Raw genomic sequence first — 17711 nt, 5'->3', positions numbered from 1 at the left:
GTTTCTTTTGTCATTTATTTCCAGTTTCATTGCACTGTGGTCAGATAATATGCATGAGATAATTTCTGTTTTCTTGCATATACTTAAGCATGACCTATGGACCAGTATGTGGTCTATTTTAGAAAATGATCCATTTGCAGCTGAGAAATAATGTGTATTCAGCTGTTTTTGGATGGAGCAGTCTGCGTATGTCTACCAAGTCCATTTGTTTCAAGCTCTGGTTCAGTTCTGTTATTTCTTTGCTAATTTTTTGTCTGGTTGACCTATCTTTTTGGGACAAGGGGGTGGTAAGGTCTCCTGTTAAGACTGTGGTATTGGATATCAGATTTTTCATGTCCACTAAGATTTGCTTTATATAGTTTGGTGCTTCCATGTTTGCTGCACACATATTTATGAATGTTACCTCTTCCTCTTGGAATTTTCCCCTAACCAGTATGGAGTGGTCTTCTTCATTTCCCTTGGTCATTCTTGGTTTGAAGTTGAGACTGTCTGAGAATAGGATTGCTACCCCTGTTTTTTTCTGAGTTGCTGGGGCATGTAGTATTGTGTTCCATCCTTTGACTTTCAGCCTATGAATGTGTTTATGAGTTAAATGTGTTTCTTTTATACAGTATATTGTTGGATTTTGTTTCCTAATCCACTGTGCCAGTGCAATTCTCTTAATTGGTGAATTGAGTCCATTTACATTGATGGTTATAATTGACATGTATCGACATGATTGACATGTTACTTACATGTTGTCGTTTACTCCTTTTTCTCCTGTGTTTAATTGCTTGCCCTATTTAGTTGGTTGCTTCTGATCTCATTTGTGAAGTTCTGATCATTTTGGTTCCTCTCTAGAACATCTGTCAGGAGCCTGTGTAGGGTTGGCTTTATCATCATGAAATTCGGAATGTCCTTTTTGTGTATGTACTCTTTATTGCTTTCATCAGGGTTTATAGTTTCCACTGTCGAAACAGTACTTTCCATGAGTCTGAAATTTCTGATATTTGTGTTCAATAGCAATCCTGAATAGAAAGGAATGAGGTATTTCATTTAAACTTCACACTGGACTACAAAATGCATAGAATAATTAAACTACACTAGGTACTAAGCTTGTGCAAATGCACAATATATATTACAATATTGAAATTTCTGGCTTATGAGCTTTCATTTTATTTTTATTTTTAAAGAATACAAAATAATGATAGGAAAGACAACATTAGAAACAATACAAGATTTCACTAAGTGAAATACGATGATTTTATTTTGAATTTAACAATGGTTGCTGTATTACATGATGCTATCTTCAAATTAGTTGTTCAAATTTCTGGATATAAATATGCAAGATTTATTTAAAGAAAACAAAACAATAACAAAGAAGTTATAAGAAATTCAAAAGATAAAAAAAGTTAAGCATTAACTACTCCTTTCCAAAGACCAGCAGAAATCGACAGCACAATTATCCAAACTATTCTGCATATACCTAAATACATCTTTTTCCCTTCTTTCCTTTGTCCTTTTCCTCATCCCTCCTTTTCCTTCCCATTGAACAAGTTCTTTCCCTTTCACAGTCTCTGTTATACCTTTTAGATTTTTAATTACTCTTTCAGGGTCTCACACTTGTGAGGGATTATGATATTTGAACCCATGGATCTGATTTATTCTGATTTATTTCACTTATGGAGTGAAATAAATCACCTTTTCAAAGAACAACCCTTTGATTCATTGATCCTTTGTACTGTTTTTTGGTTTCAATCTCATTGATTTCCACTCAATTTTCATATCTTTTCTTCTTTAGCTTAGGATTTGGGTGGTTCTTGTTTCTCTAGAACTTGAAATACATTAGTAGGTTATTTATTTAAGATTACTCTGTTCTTTCAAAGCATACATTCACAGCTATAAAATTCCCCATTAGAACTGCTTTTATTGTGTCCCATAAGGGCTGGCCAGATAGCTCAGTGGATTAAAGTGCACAGTGGCTGGGGTTTGATCCCCAGCATGCCGTGCTGGCCCTGCCCCTGGGGTGCTCTGACACTGGTGATTGAGACTGGGTGTGGTGACACATGCCTGTAATACCAGTGCCTGGGAGGCTGAAGACAGGAGGCTCCCTGTGAGTATAATCTTCATAATGAGACCCTGTACTAAATATATATATATATATATATATATATATATATATATATATATTGTGTCCCATAAATTTTGATGTGTCGCATTTTCGTTGTTATTTGATTCTAGGAGCTTTTTCATTTCGTCTCTGATTTCTTCTGTGATCCATTAATTAGGTAATAATGTGTATTATTGAATTTTATTATTTAATTTTCATGTGTTAGCATACTTTTGTTTGCATCTTTTGCTGTTGATTTTATCTTTGTTCTGCTATTAGTTGACACTATGAAGGAAATTATCTCATTTCTTTTGTATTTTTTAAAGAATACTTTATAGCCTTGGACAAGACCTACTCTGGAAAAAGTTGATGTGCTATGGAGAAAATTGTGTACTCTGTTTTTGGACAAAGCACTGTAGATATCTGTTAAGTCCATTTGTTCAATAATGTGGTTCAACTCTGATATTTCTTTGTCGGTTTTTGGTCAGGTTGACCTGTCTAGTTGTAAGAGTGTGATGCTGAAATCCCCCACTATTTCCCCTCTTTTGGTTTTCTGGCAAATCGTTGCTGGACACATGATGTGATCTTCTGAGATGAACAGGAGAAGCCAATTACACAAGGCTCAACTAGCAGCAGTAACATTAGGACCATCAGTGGTCCTAGAGTGGGCCCTAGCTGACATTCCCAGGATTGGTAAGATTCCCACTGGGTGTTTGTGGTTTGTTTCTCTTATTGTAGAGTCTTTCCTTAAGTTTATTCTAGGAAGAGACATGATTTAGGCCCATCTGTTCTGTACTACTACTCTTTAAAGAATAAATTTGACCTGGAGGGTGCTTTTCTTCCTCCTCAAATCTTGGTTATTTGTAAGAATAAGGGCAAGGGCCTTGTTGATTGTTTTTTTCTTTTCTTGGATCAACTGTCCATAGAACAAAAACCACAGGTAGCAGGAAAGTTGGGAACAAAAACCAAGTTGGAAATATCAAGCAAATGTATAAGCTGAAATGAAAGCAAGGACTTGGGTAAGCAGCCTAAAAGGGTACAAAAATCAAGGGGAGTAATCCATTTAGGTAGGGATCAATCCTGTGAACCATGTCCTCAGGCTTCAGCGGTGCATGGACTGGTCAGCATCCGGAGTGACCAGATCAGGGCTTTGGGTGCATCATCTCTTTAGAGTGAGCCCTGGAGGAGCTAACTGGTCCAGGTAAACTCTTCAGCAATCATTTAGAAGGGTTCTTGTAACTCTGGAATGGTAGGTCTGAGGCTGTATTTCTGAAACTTGTACAGGTAGCTAATGGACACCTTGATTATACTTCTGTGCAAGGGTGTCTACAAATATTGTTAGTCTTTCAGTTAAATTTTATAGAGCTGGTTACAAGCTATACCTGAAGAGTTGTTTTTATTTTTTTTAACTCTTTAGGGCATTGTGGCCTATATGTCGTACAGTTCTGCCAGTTTTGAGTTATTTCTGCTAAAGTGCAGGCCCATTGTCATTGCCAGTGGTCCAGGGTAGGCCATATCTAGGGATGATTTTTCACAACAGGGCCTTACAAACTTCTGTTGTCGTCTCACTGTGGGTAGGGACTGTCTTTGGCCAGCCTGAGTAGTTGCATATAAGCACCAGTAGATATCTGTGGCCCTTACAAGGCTTTATTTTAATGTCTTCAAAGGCAGTTCCCTTTGGGGGGTTATGACTCTGGACTGTATTATTTTGAGTGCAGGCTTACAGCCCTGGCAGATAGTGGAGCAGACACTGGCCAGGCATGGCACATAATGGCTCTTTCCTTTGTTGGTTAAATTGTAGTGCTTCTGCTCAGGATGTTTTACTGTTTTGGTGGGTTTCCAGACAGCAGCAGGAAGTAGTGGACCTTTTCATTTTCATTCCAACTGAGGAGGGCCTGTATGAGAGCCCATAGTTTAGATCATCCCTGTGGGACAACCTCAGCCAAAGTAACTTTGTCCAAAGAGACAGGCACACCCAGCCTGTTAGACTCCATTCCTAACTGAGCTACTTCCACCCATAAACAGGGTGTGCTCAGCATCTCTTCCACTGGCTGATGATCCCCATTAGGCATTTTTACTGAGAAGGACCCTTAAATGCTTTAGGTAGCTGATGTGTGGCTAGATGCCAGTTTTCTTCCTCTGACATAGGATATTGTCTGTGTGATTGAAGGCCAGACCTTGAGGCAAGCCTCAGCTTACACCTCTGAGAGGAGAGCTTTCAGAATTTCAAGATTGTGATGCTGTCTTGGGCTGATATAGGTTCATTCTCCCTCTCAGAGAACAATCAGAATTAGGACCAACTTTGAAAGTGCAGGGTGAAATGAGAGGAAGGCTAGCAGGTATGACAGGAATTCATGATTGGTGAGATGTCTTCTCAGGGCACAAACTCATGCCTAGGTGTGCCTATCAGTGTGGACAAAGTTACTTTGCCTGAGGCTCTCCCACAGGGATAGTCTGCATAGTGAACTAAACTATGGGCCCTCATACAGGCCCTCAATTGGTCTGAAAATGAAAAGGTCTACTGCTTCCTGCTACTATCCAGAAACCCACCAAAACAAGAAACGATCCTGAGCAGAAACATCACAGTTTAACTGACAAATTTAATCCAGAAGGGGCAAGAGGCAAGAGTCCCAGTTGACCCAGTGATGGTAACCTTTTTCTTACAGAGGGGACTTTTAAGTAACTACAGAGAGTTCTTTTCCAATGTTTACCAGAAAAATCATAGGTTGATTCCCAATATAGGTGTGGTCTGTGGGTTCCCAGTGGCCCAGCTCAAGAAGGGAGCCTGATCTGGCCTAGTCTGAGCCCATCAGACCAATAAAAGGGTTGTTGTTTGGTCCAGGTTGAAGTTTTTTATAGTCTCTTTTAGTCTGAATGGGCATTTAGTTTTAGCATCCATAGCCCTTATAACTTGCATGTTGGTCTTTGGCCAGAGTGTATGGTGATCTATCTGACTAGAATTTCTTGTGGACATGTGTGATCAAGTCAGTTATCATTTGTGGATTTCCAGGGGCCTAAGATGATAAGGAATGTAGTTTTATGTCTCATAAAAATGTGAAGGGCTTATATCTGCTTTCTGGGTAGCAGTAGTAACTTTTGACACATTTATGGGCTTTTTCTTCCCCTTTTTGATGCCTTCGAGGAGTTCTTGACTGGGTTGCTTTGTTTCCTTTTGCTGAATGGAGAGGTGGCGGTGGAAGGAACTGCAGCAGCATCTGCCAGGTCAGAATTCTCAGGTCTTTCTTCAGGCTCAGGGAGCAAAGAGTCTAAGGGAGTCTTGCAATATTCAATTTCATTTTAATGTAAATGCCAGAAAAACCCTTTTAAAAAATCCTTGGGCCTGCAGTCAGGGACCATGGATTCTGACTAATTATTTCTGATTTTGACCCTCTATTTGTATGGTGAATAACCCTAAATGATGACTCAACACAAAGGGTGGGTGCCCCTCAGAGAGAGGCCATTCAGATGCCCAGCTGGCTGCTTGCCTCTAGGCAATGTTGGAGCTATCAGAACTACAGAGATGCATTGGTAGGTTCTCTGTTTTGTCCTTTCTAGATGTATCCATGGAACTGCAGGTTGGGGCCTAATGAAACTCTGCAGTTTGGAGAATATCATGTTAATATTACCCCTTAGTGATTGTGGAGTGCTCAGGCCTGCAATTCCCAAATGAGTGAATAGTAAAAGGTTAAATAAATGAGATAAATGAAATTATTTCAGGGCTCCAGGAGGATCAAAACCCTCTCACAAAATATGAGATTCTCTGAGGGCTAAGACAAAAATCTTCTCTGGGAAGCCTGTATTTATTTAGTTATCAAAACAAGGTGGGGAGTACTGAAGAAAGGCAGGACTCTGTCTTGAATGATAGGGCCATTCAAGGACCTTAGAAGTCCACTCAAAGACTTCTCAAGTGAGACATTCTGTTAATTTAGGAGAACTGTGTCCTCTCTAGGAAAGTCACCACCCAAGAGCGAAATGCCTGCAGCTTCAGTCTTAAAAATTTAGATCCACTCAGAGCCCTGCATAATGGTCTCCAGCAGGAGCAAAATCCTTCCTCTTCACCATGGAGCACAGCACAAAGGTCTATTGCTTTCACCACTCATTACAAACACTCACACAATTATCTAACAGGTATTCAGAGGTTAAACTTTCCTTCCCCCAAACCACACAAAGGCTTCACCTGCCTCCTTTCTGGGTCTGCTGTGAGCCACTCAAACAAGGAGTCAAGAATCCTCCTCCAGACCTTCAAGTGGACTCAAGAAATCTCAGGGGTATGACTTCTCATCAGGACGTAGAGAGGTCCTTGCTCCATCCACAAGGGTCATAACCGTTGGCCAAAGAGGTCAACATGGTCAGTCTTCCTGGCTAACACACCAGATGCAGCAGCAAACAGAAACACTGAAATGTCACCCAGGATTTTGAGGCAGATTTATTTGATGCTGATAGACACTGAACTGTAAAATAATTTCAGACCCTGAAGACTCAAGGAGGGAAGTTTTTATAAGACTGCAAATGGAAGGTAAAGAGACCGCATGACTTGTCAGTGGGAGATGGGTTCATATAATATGCTTCATAGTGACCAGGCATGCATCAGAGTAACCAACTTTTTCTGATAAACAGAAATAACAGGAACTATGATAGAAACTGAAGTAAACTAAAGGTTACCTGAGCAACTAACTGAAACTGAAGTATACTGGCTGGTGGAGGTGGTTTTCTGCTACAAGCAACACCACGTTGTTGTATTTTGGTTTTGGTTGATTGCAATTGTGTGCCTTTTGATCGTGAAGGTGAAACTATTCACATTGAGAATTATTATGATAAGGTATTCATTGATTCCTATAATTACATTGTTTTCCAATCTGATTCTTTTAACAACTTCTTTCTTTTTCTTTAACTACTTTCTCAGTTAGATGCATAATTTGCTTTGAGATCTTTAGCACTGGTGGCATCTCTGACTTTGTTTAGGATTCCCTTAAGTATTTTCTGCAACACTGGTTTAGTAGTTATGTACTTCTTCAATATTTCTGTGTCATGAAAAATCTACTTCTTTATCAATTCTGAAAGCTAATTTTACAGAATATAAATCTGGGTCAACAATTGTTTTCTTAGCTCTTGAGACAGTTCATCTCAAGCTCTCTCCACCCAGGTCTCGGCTGAGAAATCCATAGTTATTCTAATAGGCATGCCTTTGTGGATCATTTATTAGTTTTTCTTAACAGTTTTTAATGTTTTCTCTTTTGTTAAATTTCTGAAATATTTATTATGATATTTTATAGACAGTTTCTTTTCTGGTTATGGCAATTTCGAGTTCCATATGCCTCTTCTACTAGAATATTGAATCATTTACCTAGATTTGGAAAACTCCTTGCTGTGATTTCAGTGAATACATGTTCTATACTTCTTGAGTTGTGGGCTCCTAAGGCTCCTTCCCAGCTGCAGAACCCCTTCTTCTGACTACACCACTTTGTAGCTCCATCTAAGGCAAGGTATTACCTGATCGCACTGGCAAATGATGAAGGCAAATGGACCAGTAAGTTCTGTGCTAGAAGTAGGCAACAGGGAGGTAGGAGGCAAAAGTCAGCACTTTCAGACTCGGCCTCCTCAGAAAACAGTACTTGAGAAGCCTGGTTTCTCTCCACAGGCCATGGGACTCCTCTCCATGGGCCGTAGGACCACCATATCTTCCACAATCTGCATTTCGCACTGCTTAAACTTTTCAGGGATCTGCTACTAGGTCACTCCTTCTCCATGACTGCTTCTTGTGGCTTCCCTCCACCCAGTTACTATGGTAAGGTGACCCCAGTGTCCCTGAAGTATAGTTATTCTGTGATTTCTGACTCCTACAATGACTTAAGCTTAATAAATCCTTTCCCCAAACGTCTACTGATTATATCACTTCTAAGTATGGCAGACACTGCAGTGAATTTCCTTCCTTATCTGTTCAATTAAATCTTCTTTGATACTCTGGTATCAAAAGATTGCATAAATCTTTTGCCTTTTAAATCCTTTTTGAGGGGGCCAGGGAAATGGCTCAGGGGAATAAGTGCTTCCCTGGCAAGCACAAGGATCTGAGCTCAATCCCCGGTTCCACAAAAGAAAAAAAAAAAAATCCTCTTTGAGCTTCTTCAATTTCTAAGCATTTGCTTATGTTTCTTCAACTATTTTTTGTGCTCTATTATCTTTAAACACAGAGACCTCTGTAATGTGTCATTAGAGACCATCTCACCCACTGCTCTGTTTGGCTGCCAGTCTCTTATCTCTTTCTTCAGCAATGGGGAAGTGGATTCCTTTTCCTCATGGAAGAGAAATCCACGGCTTGCTGCCTTTCCTGAGATGAAGATGTTGGAGAGCCGGGTGACAAAGCTGTTGCCATTGGCATCTTTCATGTGAAGCACATCTAAAGAGCCAGGGTGCTTCTCTCTATGGGTGATCACTCCAAATCTTCCCAGGTTAGCACCTCTGGTCACCGTACACAGGTTACCAGTGTCTTTTTTTTTTTTTTTTTTTTCAGTGCCAGGATTGAACTCAGGACCTTATGCTTGCCAGGCAAGTGCTTATTCTCCTGAGCTATCTCCTTGGCCCCCTCTTTTTTTTTTTTTTTCAGACCAGTGTTGAACTTGATAAAATCGGTGATCTTGCCTAATGCCAACTCAATCTGGATGGTGTCATTGACCTTGATGATTGGGCCAGTTTCTTTCTTTTTTCTGCTTTTTTTGTTGTTATTTTTGCTTTGTTTCATCTTATTTGAGACAAGGTCTCACTTTGTAATTCAGACTGGACTTGATATTACTCAGTAGCTCAAGCTGGCTTCAAATTTGTGGCAATTCTCCTACCTCAGCCACGCAAATGCTGGGATTATACGCCTTTGCCACCACATCTGGCTATCAGCTCTTCCTTGATTCTTAGAGCTCTGCTTCTTTTGCTCTTCACCAAGTTGCTTTCCAGGTGTCTGTTTCCTTGTTTCATAGATCCTCTGTTTGTTGCCAACCTTTTCCCTGTGGTTTTACTCTTATCTGCAATATATTGTTTTCCAGTTATAATTGCCAGTTAATAAAGGATTCCAGAAGAAATATATGCTAGCTTTTACTATCAAGAGGCGTTTCTAAGCATTTTAGAACACAGAAAGTGTTTTTTAAACTTATATTTAATTTATTATCCTGAGATTATAAAACTGGCTATGTCAAAACAGACAAGATTGGATTAGTACACACAGCAATTAGATATCAATTTATGTTATAACATGAAGACTTCTGAAGGTCCAGTCTTTCTTAAAGAGGTACTTTCAACACACAACCCTTCCTGAAATTTCTCTAGCAAAGATTCACTACTTTAGGTGAAACTCTTATCTCTAGAAGGAATTAATGAAAAGATTCTTTTCATTAATCATTATCAAAATTATTTCTTGGAATATTTACTAGGTACTAGAAGCTGCATGGTTTTCTTTTAAACATGTTCTGTTGATTTTCAACAACTCTGCCTTTTAGATGTCAGTTTTTCCATTTTATAGTTAAGAAAATCCAGGAAAAAGAAACTAAGTTCTAAGAGACAAAATCCAGATTCAAACAAAAGTATGCCTGACTCCACAACCTTCCTAGTGTCCTCTAGAACCTGGGCTGAGGGAGTGTGCCAAAAATACTGATTAAAGATTCTTGAGGAAATACACAACAGGTGAGTTGGGAAGACTACAAAGAAAAAATAAATAAACTTCCATGGTTTCATTGATTACTGACCCGGAGCGGGCGTTGCCTCCCACCCAGTTCTTGTCTGAGTTGTATCACTCACTCTTTCCTTCATGAGGTTTAATAGTGCTTTAAAATGATCTCACAGGCATTGTTTGGTGACAAAATGTTTCACCCTCACACACCGTTTAAGCACTTCGTTGCCACCAAAGTGTGCAGTAAGAAGATATTCCATCATCTATGCAGCAGGTTCCTCTTTACCCATGCTGGATTTGATATGAAAAACTTAAACATGGTATGTATCAGGGGTTGAGTCTGAGAAGATGATAGCTTTGTATCATGCAGATGAGGCAAGTTCACTCTGGATTGTGAAGAAAGCACATTTTAGGATTTTTTTTTGTTTCATAAAATGTAATTAGTGTACCCATGGCTCACAGAACAGGACTGAGAGGCTCCCAGCTGTCGTTGGAGGACTGAGAAGAAGCTTTACTGCCAGAAATCCTCACCAGGGCTTGAAGGGTATTAACATTAGTGCAGCATGTCAGGGGTGCCTAGCAGTTTCTGTGGAACTTCGGAAAAAATATACACATCCAAAACTCAACCCTAGACAGTTCTACTTTAATTTAATAGGTTTGGATAGCTCATAAGTAGGGGTATTTTTTTAAGGTCCAAGATGTTTTTGATACTCATTTTGGTAAAATAAATATTAGTAACAACTTTTTATATCAAAAATGAAATTAAAAATATGAAGCAAGTTCTTTTGACCCTGAAGAAATCTAATGTATTGGATGAATTCTGTCATGCAAAGTAGCGATACAGTCTGTAGAATATTGAGACTTTTTTGAGGTAGGGGGAATTAGACTCCGTACCTTCTATTTGCCAGGTAGGCTTTGTGCCATGGAGCCATATAGCCAGCCTAGACATTTTTAAACTCAAGCAAGCAAAAGGAAAAGTTCAGATACACTCTCAATGCTTTTTAAATCAAATCTTTCTCTGAATGTTCTTTGGGACTTAGCACAGCCTGAAGGAGGTCATGAGTCTTTTAATCCTTTGACCTCATACATTCTTGAAGCTGTGAGATGAGTCTAGAAAAAATTGTGCCCTACCTCTACCTGCCGCCAGGGGGCTGCCCTCTGTGGAGGGTGTGAAGTCACTGCCTAGGACAGAAAAGCAAAACTGAGGAGGCAGGAATTCGTTAACGACGGACCTCTTTGGTTATTGTGTGGTCAGACGTGGTATGGCATATATAAATAAAAACATAACAAAAATAAAAGAGAAAACATTCAGATCTCTATCAAATCTTCACTTTGATTATATGATTGGCCTACAGACAAGAAATTATCTCTTTGCAGAGCCGCTTGGACGTTTATATGTCAAAGACACCTGCAGGAACTTCTGTTCAGACTATGCTGCACTGGGGTCAGGTATGTGCTTCCCAATACCCAGGGCTTTGGGGGATGCTAGAAGGGGGCGCCCTCAGACTGCACCACAGGGCTCTGCAGGCAGCTCGGGAGAGCTCACTCGGGTTATTTTGGAATGAGCACCAGCCCCTGATTTTGATTTCCTTTGCTCCCTTTGGTCTTCCTGTCCTCCATGTCTGCCTGGGTCCCTCGTGGTCTGGCCACATTCCCATTTTTACATTATCCCAAAATGCCTTTTCAAGGAAAGAGTATATTTTGCCTTTTAGAGAATCAGCAGCTGCAGCAGGACCTTACATAACATGACACCGTCTATTCCAGAAAGATGTTTAATTCTCTAATTAGCATGTGATGCATTTCTGAGTAATGAAATGTTTTAGTTAAAATAAATTCTAGGGAGAGATTTAAATAGATCAGTCATTAGTGATTTTACTGTCAGTTAAATTTTTTTTGCTTTATTACATTACTATATTTGACAAGCTCAGAGACAAGACACATTCAATTCATATCACTGCTGAGCCAAGAACATGTGTCTGTCTGTATTTAGTCTTTCACTGTGCAAGCCTTGCCTGTATTCTCGGCCATTGCATGAGCCTCACTCCTTTTGAAAAGTGAAGAAAATACCCATTGCCAGGCCAAGTGCCCCAAACACTCACCCTAGGACTACACCGCTTACAACACAGCACACGCCACAGCCCTGCAGATGAGCAATACGAGCAACACCATGCCTCACACAGAAATGTGGAGAACTAAGTGGGTGAGCTCGCACTCCAAAAGGCAGAATGTGGTAAGATGGAGAATACAGTCATGATATTGATAGATAAGGTACAAAAGTGTTCAAGTGAAAACAGTAATAGTTTTTTAACTTTTTCCCCATATTTTTACTAATCCATTTGTTACAGAGATTAATGGGCTTTGTTTGGGCAGATTTGTATTTGCACATAATATATTTTAATCATTAGTAATTTTGAATGTTTTAGATTTATAGTTGATGACCAAATGCATACATATATTTATGTGCTTATAAATACATAATTATATATAGTATACTGTTATGTATCTATGTAACATGTTATTATACAGTGTATAACCCAAGATATTACGTGTGTGTGTGTGCGGTACCAGGGATTAAACACAGGACCTTGAGCTTACCAGGCAGATGCTTATGCCACTGAGCTATCTCTCTCGCCCTTTTTAGTTACAGATTTTTTTGTACCATTTTACTTATTTATTTAGTACAGGGTCTCTTTATGCAGCGTGGACTTGTAGTGATATTCCTGTCTCATCCTCTTCAGAGCTGGGATTACAGGTGTGTGCCACCATGCTCGGTTTCAGTGGCAGGCACAGCATATCCAGCATTCCAGGACTGGCCCAGCATGTGGTACCAAGGATCGAACCCGAGTCCTTGTGCTTGCCAGGCACATGCTTAGATCTCTGAGCCATCTTCCCAGCCCTCTACATATATTATTTTAAACAACTGAGGCTGGAGAGATGGCTCAGAAGACGTGCTTGCCTGGTAAGTGCAAGGGCCTGAGTTCAATCCCCGGTTCTGAAAAAAAAAAAAAAAAAAGCCTGTAAAAAGCTAAAGTTGAAGCTCAGAGATAAAACAATATTTGAGTGTGTGTACTTGCACAACACATGTTCAAGTTTTGGATTCAGTTCCTACCATTGGAAATAAAAGTTAATGCACATGCTTGTGACACCGAGAGGCATGCTGTCTGTGGACTTACATAAGGAGAAGCGTGGGAAGAGCAAACTGAACATCAGCTCTGAGAGTCAGTGTCCATTTTTATACGCTTTAGTATGTCACTGCTTAATCTTTACTCATACTTAGCTTATGTGACAAAAGAGTGGGACATAATATCAAACTTCTTTGTATATTGATTGCTTGCTAACATTTAATTTGTGCTTTTTAAATATCATTTTAATATAGTCATTGTTTTTGTTTTATATTAGATTTTTAATTCTGATCGACTCCAAGCCTTTGATTGGGGAAATCCTTATCAAAACATGGAACACTTCCACCAGGTACGATAATAATAGTAATAATCATAGTGAGTTGCATATTGCAAATGAACTATTTCTTGTATCCTCTCATTATGTACCTACTACTTCCTGTCCACTGCAATGAATGTTGTCTGCTCTTGCTATCGCACACTATTTCCTGGGGTGTAACTGTGTTCCATATCATTATTTCTAGCCTTACAGTGACATTTCAAAGTGAATATTACTATCTCCATTTTTTTTCAGAAGCTCAGAAAGGATAGGTCCATTGCCAAAGCTACTTAGCTAACAAGCAACCAGAATGTCATCGGGGGGCTCCTGGATCTGAAATCTACTCCCCCTTCCCTGCTTCCCAGTGAACCTTTTGTAATGTAATTAAAGCTATGCTTGGAAGAAAACCAAGCTCAGTAGAATAAGCACTCGCCTGACGAGCACAAGGTCTTGAGTTCAATCCCCAGTACCACCAAAAAAAAAAAAAAAAAAAGAAGAAGAAGAAAAGAAAAGAACCCACAAACTGTCATTAAAATATATCATCTGACTTATTATCTGTTTCTAATAAGATAAACTAAAATTGTTCCAATTGCCATTTGCTTCTTTTAAAAGCTGATATATGAATCATTAGACATATATACATCCAAAATATCCTGTTTAGGAATTATTAACAATACCTGCCAGCAAATGGTATCAAAATATTTTTGATACCATTATCAAAAATATTGATATTATCTAGGAAGACAGTACTACCTAGCTATCTTTTAGAGAAAATATTCCAAATAAAAGAAATTATCTATTGCTCTTATTTTTCACCACTATATAAGGACATCTAATAATTATTTTAGCTTCTTGATAGAACAAGCTCAGGCTGAACAAATAATAATCAAGATTAATGATACATGAGGTTTCCAAATATGTGATACAGAAATTTCAAAATTTTTAAATGATTGTTTTCAGTATCACAACAGTAAACATGCATAACTCCAACTGGTGTAAAACATCTAGTTTTTCTCTTAACCTGCTCTAGTTAGAAATCATGCCGCATGCATGCTGTTAGAATTCTATTTTCCTTTATAATTAATGAAATTTTGTCTTGGCAAGAGTATTTACCTTCTTTAGGAAAACTTCGTAGCAGATGCCCTAAGAGACTGGCTCGGATGAGAGTTGTATCCCAGGTATTACCTTTGTACTTGCAGATTCGATGACAATCCTGATACCATAATGACTCAGATTCATGTAGGGGTCTTTTGTTTGGAATTTCTGGGGAATAAGAAGGGAAAATGCAGGCTGAACTCTGCATGTTTCAAAGCCAATAACTTGATCACAACTATAATTAAAAGCACTGTAAAGTAGATGGCTATGATTACCAATGTCATTCACTCAGAATCCTTTATTACAAAGAAAGTAAAACATTTTCCTAGATAAATATATACAATTTTAATTGGCAACTTTTTAAAAGCTTCTGACCAAAAAACTAACAGATATAAATTTTTTTTTGTTGTTTTGCAGTACTGGGGATTGAACTCAGGACCCTGCACTTGCTAGGCAAGCGCTTATTCTACTAAGCTATCTCCCTGGGCCCTATCAGATATAATTTGAATCCAACTCTTAATATTCATTTTTGCTATTTCTGGACCTCTGTATTTATCTTCAGCAGCACAAAGAAATCATTTGAGTATAGGAATTCTCAGAAAATCTTGATTCACTGTGCTTATGGAAGTTTGTAATGTTTGTTGCTTTCTCTATGTAGAAGTATTTTTCTACTCACCATTATTCTTTACCTGTACATTTAAATATTAACACTTTTTGTTCTACTACCAAGAGAATGACAGTCAGGAAAAGCAGCCTTTTCCTGACTCAGCCTGCAGGGTCCTAAGCCAGGTCACCTGGGGCCCACCTTCTCTTGCTTGAGGAGTGCCATCAGCACTGGTGTCCTCTCTGCCCTTTGCAAAGCCTTCTCAAAGTGATGCATTTTCATTTACCACTCTCTGAAAGTCCACATGCAAGACTTCCTACCACTATAGAGAAAGTGATATTATTTAATAATCTAGAGACACAGGCATTAATCTGTCAAGTGAAATTAATACCCAACTTGAATGTAGCAGTGAGTGCTGCCCTAATACCACTCTTCTAAGGGCATCTGAGGTGCGTAGGGGCTTAGTTACCAGGTCAGGTTCTCTTCCAGGCTCATTTTTATTGCAAGCAGCCTCTTCCAGGCCAGTACAACATTTTCCTTTGGTGCTATGCCTTTATCCATTTTATCTCTTTCTCATAGTCTTTCTACTATAAATAACTAAGGTATGTCATTTAGATTGAGTTGCCATAATAAAATCCCATAAACTGGGTGATTTAATCAACAGAAATTCATATTCTTGCCATTCTGAAGGGCATATGCCCAAAATTAAGGAGCCAGCATGGTGGGTTTTAGAGAAGGCTCTTCATGACTTACAGATGGATGCCTTCCTCAACTGTGTTCACATGATCTTTCCTTAGCACATTTTCCTGAAGAAAAAAGGAGAAAGTGAATGAGTATGAAAGAATGGTTCCTCTTTGTGCAAGCCTTCCAAATCCCATCCGCTTCATCTCATTTAACTTGAATCACTTCCTAAAACTGTTGCTGCACTTAAAATGAAATGTCAATTTGAATGAATTTTGGATCTTCCCTCAGGATTGGTGGAGCAAACTTCCCAGTGTATCTGGGTGGGCCATGGGGTCAAAGGCTTGGGGTCTGTCTCAGTTACTTTTCTCTTGTTGCTGGGACAAAATACCCAACACCCAGAATTAAGGAAGGAAATGTTTATTCAGCTCACAGTCTGTAGAGGTTTCAGTCCATACTCAGTTGCCTCCAAGGCAGACCCTGGCACACGGCAGAGGACAGCAGTTCACGGTGGTGGAAAACAGAAAAAGAGCAAGAGCAAAAGGGAGGAGCAACAGCAACAAGGGCTGCACTGGGCAAGTGCGTCTCCATTGCCTTGCACTGAGGCTGCCCACCCCAGGTCAGGAGTAGCACTCGCACCCCTAACCCCAGGAACCCTTACACCCAACATTCCAGCACTGGATCATGAATTAATCACAAACTCAAGATGTCTGCCCCAAAACTGCATGAGGCTTTGGGGAGGGACAACTAGACACAAACCATGACAGGGTCTGTGTTTGGTCTCTCTTTGTGCTGTGGAGTGCCTGCCCTGCTGCTTCCCAGACGCCATGAAATAAGCATCTTGACTCCACCCTCCTCCTTTCCCATGAGGCCTCTGCCTTCAAGCCTGCCAACTATGTCCTGAATCTCCTGAAACCATGAGCTACATGAAACATTGTTTTCTCTAAGTTGTGAGTGCTGGGTATTGTGTCTTAGTGACAGAAAGGCTAACTAGCACAGAAAATTGGTACTAGGAAAGGGCAGTTATTGCTATATCTGACTATGCAGTGTAAGGGCATTTAGAACAGATTTGCTGGAGGAGTTAGGAAAGGTTTGAAGATGTGGGCTAGAGGAGTTTAGATTCCAGGAAGCATAGTCTGATGAGTGATTCTGTTTGGAGTTCAGAAGACCAGAATGCTGACCAGGACACAGACAGTAAAGACCACGCTTATGAGGCTTCATTTTGGAAGGACTCTAGTCCATTGGCTGTTGGACTAGAGGCTGTCTGCTGCATTTTGGCAGAAATTTGTCTATAATTTGTTCATGTTCTAAAAATTTGTGAGACTCTAAGACTAGTTAGTCTGACAGCGGAAATTCAAGACGTGACAAGGTTGTGGCATGGGCATGCTCAGCAATAGCTGGCTGCTTTTAGCAAGATTTGTAGTGAAAATTGGGGTCAAATAGCAGAGAAGAAAAGTTTTAGAAACTCAAATTTTGGCTATTAAATAAATAAATAAATAAATAAATAAAGGCCACCATTAAAAAAAAAAAAGCAAATACTTTATATGAGGATAGGAAGAAAGATGTTCTGAGATTATCTCAGGAATCAGCGAGGGGCCAGGGGCGAGATGGCTCAGTAGAAAAAGTGGTTGCCTGGTAAGCACAAGGGCCTGAGTTCAATCCCTGGTTCTGCAAAAAAAAAAAAAAAAAAAAGAAAAGAAAAAGAAAGAAAAGAAAAGAAACAGAAAGGAATCAGCAAGACCTCACTCACTGCAAGCTTACTGTGCAAAAATGGATGTGAACTTTTCATTTTAGAAGAGAGTCCCTGGGACTGAGAAAATTGGTTCCCTGGTGGCCAGTGAGATAGCTCAATGGACTAAGCACCAGTTTAGGCAAGGAGAGGGACTGGGGTTCAATCCCCAGCACAATGTGCCATGCCAGCCTTGCCCCCAGGCACACTGAGCCAGCCATTGAGACTGGGTGTGGTGGTGCACAGCTGTAATCTCAGCACTGGGGAGGCTGAAAACAGGAGGATCACTATGAGTCTGAACTGCATAGTGAGATCCTGTACCAAATACATGAAAGAAAAAAAGAAACAAACAAAGGAAGAAAGAAAGCAAAAAAGAGAAAGAAAGGAAGAAGAAAGAAAGAAAGAAAGAAAGAAAGAAAGAAAG

At 39.6% G+C, this 17711-nt stretch overlaps 1 protein-coding gene across 1 annotated transcript in view; it reads left to right on the top strand.

Moving 5' to 3' along the window:
• Lipk (lipase family member K) overlaps positions 1-17711 on the top strand; it is a 30969-nt gene that overhangs the window by 12651 nt on the left and 607 nt on the right. Inside the window, exons 6-8 of the mRNA XM_004632114.2 lie at positions 9914-10060; positions 11118-11189; positions 13140-13211. Of these exons, the coding sequence (XP_004632171.2) occupies positions 9914-10060; positions 11118-11189; positions 13140-13211 (291 nt within the window). The remainder of the gene's footprint in view (positions 1-9913; positions 10061-11117; positions 11190-13139; positions 13212-17711) is intronic.

The sequence above is a fragment of the Octodon degus genome, unplaced genomic scaffold, assembly GCF_000260255.1.
Source record: "Octodon degus isolate 3935 unplaced genomic scaffold, OctDeg1.0 scaffold00046, whole genome shotgun sequence".
Classification (NCBI taxonomy): domain Eukaryota; kingdom Metazoa; phylum Chordata; class Mammalia; order Rodentia; family Octodontidae; genus Octodon; species Octodon degus.
The sequence above is the reverse complement of the archived record's forward strand: the minus strand, read 5'-3'. Positions and strand labels throughout refer to the sequence as shown.